The 6,785-nt window shown below is 45.1% G+C and overlaps 1 protein-coding gene across 1 annotated transcript; it reads right to left on the bottom strand.

Moving 5' to 3' along the window:
• On the bottom strand, positions 1-5,887 carry LOC117562630 (NACHT, LRR and PYD domains-containing protein 3-like). The gene is given in 13 exon segments (XM_034240447.1): positions 1-473; positions 475-643; positions 786-832; positions 1,632-1,805; positions 1,952-2,125; positions 2,490-2,663; positions 2,750-3,518; positions 3,521-4,555; positions 4,636-4,864; positions 5,041-5,119; positions 5,378-5,485; positions 5,584-5,691; positions 5,804-5,887. Coding segments are annotated over 13 exon segments (3,498 nt in total). The 5' UTR covers positions 5,854-5,887; the 3' UTR covers positions 1-91.
• Between the last annotated feature and the right edge of the window lie 898 nt (positions 5,888-6,785).

Here is a 6,785-nt window from a genome sequence, read left to right as displayed (position 1 = left end):
AAAAAGGCACAAACACTGAGCCAAATGTTAACTATAGTGAAGCCTCGTACACCACCAGCGTTTAAACCCCAGGACAGGAAGTGGTCTCCTCCTACAGAGGACACAGAGACACTGAGGAGTCATGGAACCAGAGCCCAAACCCAGCATAGAGAGGTTCAGTGAATGTGGTTCTGAAGGTGTGGAGGTGGATCAGTGTGTCAGAGGAGACTCTGTAGAAGGAGAGAGAGCCAGCAGGATGATCCAGATACACTGCTACTCTACCAGAGGAGGAGGAGGAGGAAGAGGAAGAGGAGGAGGGGATGTCTGTTCTTCTTTTATTGTGCGAGACATAGTAACGACCATCAGAGCATCTCAGACTCCAGGACTGATCATTCTCTCCAAACCTACATTCATCACCGGCTCCTCTCCTGCTGCTTCCTCTGTAAGTCACTGATATATGAACCCTTCCGCTCCACTCGACCTCCCAGTAACAGACCAGTCAGAGCTTCTCTGCACATCAGCTGAGGCCAGAAGTCAAACCTCTCTGGATGATCAGGATATGGCTGTGGCTCCTCTCTTCTCACACGTGTCACCTTCCTGTTGTCCTCAGACAGTATGAGGTTTCTGTGTGCTGTGTTTGAGTCCAGGGTGAGTTCACAGGAATCTGATGAGAGACAGAGGCTGAGATGTATTTTTGTTCTTCTTCTGATTTGGTTAATTTGTATAAACGTCATTGATGTTTAAATGAATAAATACCACCTCCATCATCTGTGTCTCTCGAGAGAAGCTGACTGATCCACACTTACACTTCCTCACACCTGGTCTCAACCTCTGCTCTCCACCATGGTCTAGCCTGGAGGAAGAAACACAGTCAGGATGATTTTCTGTCCAACAGAGTCCTAGCTGCTGCTCAGCCTGAAGCAGAGCTCAGTCTGTTTTTTTTGTGTGTTTTTATATTATTTAACAAATGTACATATACTTCAATTAAAGTGCTTCCTTGTGCAAAAGAAAGTTTGTTTAAAGTTATAAATAAAAACAATCTTATATTTTTGCAATTCACCAAGGTTGATTAACAGTGTCTGTTTATTAATTTAAACTCCAGCCAGATGGCCTTGGCCTCCTTCTCTGTTCTCCTCCCTCTTTTTCCTGCTAAGGCAGACGGCCATTATTTTATATGAATAAAAATATAGTATATATAAGTTTAGGAGCTGCCACTTTTCCATTTGTTTTTTTGTAGGCAGCGCCAATGATAAAAATGCTCTCAGTTAAAGAGACTAAAAAACAATGTTAGAAGAGAGAAGAAACCTGTGAGTCTCTAGCACTCTGTAACAACATGGAAAACAGTCTTTCTAAAATCACAAAATCGACATTTGTTAAAATAACAGGGATACAATAATTGAAAGCGATAGCACTGTGTAAAATTCTACACTGGTCAGCAGTACGTTTTTTAAGGGGAGGTTTGTATAAAATCCTCCACTGTGGGCCTGGTCCATTTCCTGCGTGCAGTGTGTTGCTCCACAGAGTGTGTGAGTCGGATCTCCTAACCCTGAATGGTTGTTTCCATGTAATAAAACTTGAAGGGATCCATTTGTTTCCTAAATCAGGCTAACTCCCTAAAAGATATGAGGAACCTGCAGTCAGTGTGTCCATACCTGAGAGTGTCCAGTCTCCAGAGTGGATCGTCCAGTCCAGCAGACAGCAGCTTCTCTCCTGAGGCTCCTGGATGATTGTAGCTCAGGTCCAGCTCTCTCAGATGGGAGGGGTTGGAGCTCAGAGCTGAAGCCAGAGAAGCACAGCCTTCCTCTGAGACCAGACAGCCTGACAGACTGGAACCAGGGAATACAGTAAACTCAGTGTTCTTAAAAGTCACGTCAGCAGGAAAATCATACAGAGGTGGACCATCTTCATCAACATGAACACAAAGATGGATGAAAATAATTAAACTGCTTGAAAATAAAAGCTGAACTCTGACCTGAGAGACTTCAGTTCACAGTGCGGACTCTCCAGTCCAGCAGACAGCAGCTTCACTCCTGAATCCTGCAGGTCGTTGTTACTCAGGTCCAGATCTCTCAGACTAGAGGACTGGGAGCTGAGGACTGAGGACAGAGCTGCACAGCTTCTCTCTGACAGGTCACAGTCAGTTAACCTTGAAATAAATGAATAAATATGACAACATGTCTTTAATATTAAAAGTGATTGAGCGCAAGGTTTCAGTCACACCATCTTTTATAATTATTTTGTCAAATGATACCATCTGTTTGTCTGTGCAAGTTTGGGTTGGTCAATCAGTCAGATACATTGAGATGTAGATAAGTGACGCCATCTGTCTTCAAATATAATCAGATTGTTATCATGGTTTTGTGGTTTATTGTTTAGATGAAGAAAAATAAACAACAAGCCAAAGGAAATCTAAATATATTATTATTCTAATTTGATAAAACTGGAAATGAGTCGATATAAATGGCTGAACAAAACCACTCTGACAGTTAACATATCAGCTGAACTCTGACCTGAGAGTCTCCAGTTCACAGTGTGGACTCTCCAGTCCAGCAGACAGCAGCTTCACTCCTGAATCCTGCAGGTCGTTGTTACTCAGGTCCAGATCTCTCAGACTAGAGGACTGGGAGCTGAGGACTGAGGACAGAGCTTCATAGCTTCTCTCTGACAGCTTGCAGCCACTCAGCCTGGGGAAAGATCAGCAGTGAACACAAAGAGTTTTATTCTCATGTCCCAACCTGTTCCTGGTTAATGTAGTTTTATCTCCACTTACAGAGCTTTCCTGGAGGCTTTGACCACTGGCAGCAGCCTCAGAAGAGCCTCCTCTGAAGCAGAGTATTTCTTCAGGTCAAACACGTCCAGATCTTCTTCTGATGACAGTAAGATGAAGACCAGAGCTGACCACTGAGCAGGAGACAGATCCTCTGTGGAGAGACTTCCTGAACTCAGGTACTGTTGGATCTCCTCCACCAGAGAACGATCATTCAGTTCATTCAGACAGTGGAACAGGTTGATGCTTCTCTCTGCAGAGGGTGTGTCTTCGATTTTTCTCTTAATGTACTGGACAGTTTCCTGATTGATCTCTGAGCCACTTCCTGTCTGTGGTGTCAGCAAACCTCGTAGGAGAATCTGATTGGTCTGCAGTGAAAGACCAAGGAAGAAGCGCAGGAACAAGTCCAGGTGTCTGTTTGGACTCTGTAAGGCCTGGTCCACAGCACTCTGGTAAAGATGTGTTAGTTTAGGTTTGTCTCTGAAGACTATAGGCAGCCAGGAGTTTGTTGGTTCTTCTGACAGCAGGTTGACTCCAGAGGTGATGAAGGTCAGATGGACATGAAGAGCAGCCAGAAACTCCTGAACGCTCAGATGGACGAAGCAGAACACCTTGTCCTGGTACAGTCCTCTCTCCTCTCTAAAGACCTGTGTGAACACTCCTGAGTACACTGAGGCTGCTCTGATATCGATGCCACACTCTGTCAGGTCGGACTCATAGAAGATCAGGTTGCCTTTCAGCAGCTGCTCAAAGGCCAGTTTTCCAGAGCCTCCATCATCTTCCTGCTCTCTGGACTCCAGTGTGGATCTGTCTCTGCTCCTCCATCATACTTGATGTTCTTCACTTTGGACTGAACCACCAGGAAGTGGATGTACATCTCAGTCAGGGTCTTGGGCAGCTCTCCCCCCTCTCTGGTTTTCAACACCTCCTCCAGAACTGAAGCAGAGATCCAGCAGAAGACTGGGATGTGGCACATGATGTGGAGGCTTCGCGAGGTCTTGATGTGGGAGATGATGGTGCCGGCCTGCTCCTGATCTCTGAATCTCTTCCTGAAGTACTCCTCCTTCTGTGGGTCAGTGAACCCTCTGACCTCTGTCACCATGTCCACACACTCAGGAGGGATCTGATTGGCTGCTGCAGGTCGTGTGGTTATCCAGAGGCGAGCAGAGGGAAGCAGCTTCCCCCTGATGAGGTTTGTCAGCAGCACATCCACTGAGGTGGACTCTGTGACATCAGTCAGGATCTCAGTGTTGAGGAAGTCCAGAGGAAGTCGACACTCATCCAGACCGTCAAAGATGAACACGACCGGGAACTGATCGAACCTGCAGATTCCTGCGTCTCTGGTTTCAGAGAAGAAGTGATGAACAAGTTCCACCAAGCTGTACTTGTTCTCTCTCACCACGTTCAGCTCTCTGAAGGTGAATGGAAATATGAACTGGATGTCCTGGTTGGCTTTGCCTTCAGCCCAGTCCAGAGTGAACTTCTGTGTTAAGACTGTTTTCCCAATGCCAGCCACTCCCTTTGTCAGCACTGCTCTGATTGGTGCATCTCTTCCAGGTGAGGCTTTAAAGAGGTCTTCTTGTCTGATGGTTGTTTCTGGTCTGTCTGGTTTCCTGGATGCTGTTTCAATCTGTCTGACCTCATGTTCATCATTGACCTCTGCAGACCCCCCCTCTGTGATGTAGAGCTCTGTGTAGATCTGGTTCAGAAGGGTTGGGTTTCCTGCTTTAGCAATGCCCTCAAACACACACTGGAACCTCTCCTTCAGGGTGGATTTAAGTTTACGCTGACACACTGCAGCGATGGTTCCTGGAAAGAGTCAATCATAGATTAAATGCAAAAGTATATTTCTGTCCCAATGTCATGTTCAATGTGTTAAACCCTCTTACTGCTCTGCAGACGCTCAGCCAGCTCCTCCTGCTTCATGCTCCTCAGGAAGTGCAGGGTGATGTTCAGAAATGCCTCTCTGCTGCTCCTCCTCTGCTCTTCGTCCTCACCGTCCAACACCTCCTCATCCTCGCTCTGACTCTCTAAGCTTTCTGGGTAATCTGAACTCAGGACTCTCTGGATCTTCTTCAGCTCGTCCTCCACAAATCTGACGATGTTTTCCTGGAGCAGCTGGAACAGAGTAAGTTGTAGAGTTGAACTGGTAGAAGTCAACATCAGATCATGTGTGAGACAGAAAGCCTGACTATCTGCAGACTGCAGCCTGGACTCTGGATCACAATGCTGCTTCACGACGGAGTGAGGCTGCTGGAGTCAGCAGGAGCAGCTCTGCTTCTACATTTACACACCATGAATATGGAGTCCAGGTCAGATTGATGCTGCTCCGCAGACTGACCAGTGGGGACCTTTAAGCTCTGCTGAGGAACTCTGTGAAGAAAAGTTGCAAAAGTTGTTTCCTCAAGATGAGTTCAGTTAGAAACCTGCAATGAATTTGGAAATTGTATAAATAATTGGTGTTGTATTGCACACTTAAATCAGCAGGGGATCAAGTGCCTAATGAAGACATAATACAAAATGCATAATAAGATACCCCTCCATTAGTTTGACCTTGGATCGACTGAGGGGGGTCCATCTTTGAATACTTCAAATGTTGAGTGATAACAAACCTGGGAAGCTATTTACTACCTCTTATCTGATGGGTGTCCATGTTTGAAGTCAATAGGTCTGGCCATAGACCAGTCACTCTTCAAGGACATACAGCTGGGACTGGGTTCAGGTTTCTCGTGTTGGATCCTGGTAGAATCACAAACACAGAGAAGTGCAAAGGAACACTGAAAGTCATCTGAACATAATAATGAATACTGATAACAAACCGGGAAGTCATTTCTTACCTGTGATCTGATGAGTGTCCATGTTTGATGTCAATGGGTCTGGCCATAGACCAGTCACTCTTAAAGGACACACAGCTGGGACTAGGTCCAAAGGTTACATGTTGAATCCTGAAATGATCACTAACACTGATTATTGCAAAATTATGCTGAAAATTAATCAGACTTTTTATTTTTGCCTTTTGAATGTTCAAAAACTGATAACAATAAAGCTATTTACGACCTCTGATCAGATGATGGGTGTCCATCTTTGAAGTCAATAGGTCTGGCCATAGACCAGTCACTCTTAAAGGACACACAGCTGGGACCAGATCCAGATCCAGATCCAGTACTAGGTCCAGGTAAAGGTTGGATCCTGAAACAAACAAAACCACTTGAAATGCTGTTAAATACTGTTATCAAACTGAGATAATGTATTACTTTTGACACGCAAAGAGCAACAAACTTAATGTCACAAACAATGTTTCTATAAAACTAAAGTGCACAGTTTTGAAGTGAAATTGATTTTCTCCTGGATTTTTATCAATTTGAAACATGTGGTTATTTTGTAAATTAGTAGAACACAAAACAATAAATCAACAAAGCTAATACTAAAATAAAAAACAAGGTTAGGCCAATGTGTAGTTTGTTACGTGACAGTGTTGTAGTCAAATCACCAATTCACGAGTCCAAGTGCGAGTCACCTGGCCTGTTAAGCCCCATTCCCCCGCGGGCGGGGGAAACATCGCAACATCTGCAAGAAACAGCGTCTGAGGGCTTCTTAAGATTTAAAAACCTATTAATGTGTCATACCCGCTTAACGGGAAGAAACTCAGTTATCAGACAATATTAACCATTTTTAGCAAAACGAAATATAAGGGTTATAACAAAGGCTCTGAATTAGCCCTGATCGAAAAAATGCTAACACCCTTAATACTTATCGTATCTGCACAAACAAGATATTGATTAGCACAACACAGTCTGACTCCCTGAACGTCCAGGAGCGACGCTTGGTCAGGGTCCCGTGGCGTCCAGTGACGCGCCGAGTCTCCTTCAGCTTCATAAACGGACGCAAAGAGCTTTCAACTGATTGCAATGTATTCCCATCGGCGGCGGTATTTGACGCTCAGGGAAGCACCGCATCGGTCCATGTCGGCGGCCCTTAAAGGCAATGTGAGCGTCCATTCCCATTGGATAACGGAGGATTTTACACCCGGAAGTACATA

This window comes from Gymnodraco acuticeps, unplaced genomic scaffold, assembly GCF_902827175.1.
Source record: "Gymnodraco acuticeps unplaced genomic scaffold, fGymAcu1.1, whole genome shotgun sequence".
Taxonomy (NCBI): Eukaryota; Metazoa; Chordata; class Actinopteri; order Perciformes; family Bathydraconidae; genus Gymnodraco; species Gymnodraco acuticeps.
This window is presented reverse-complemented; position numbering and strand designations above follow the sequence as displayed.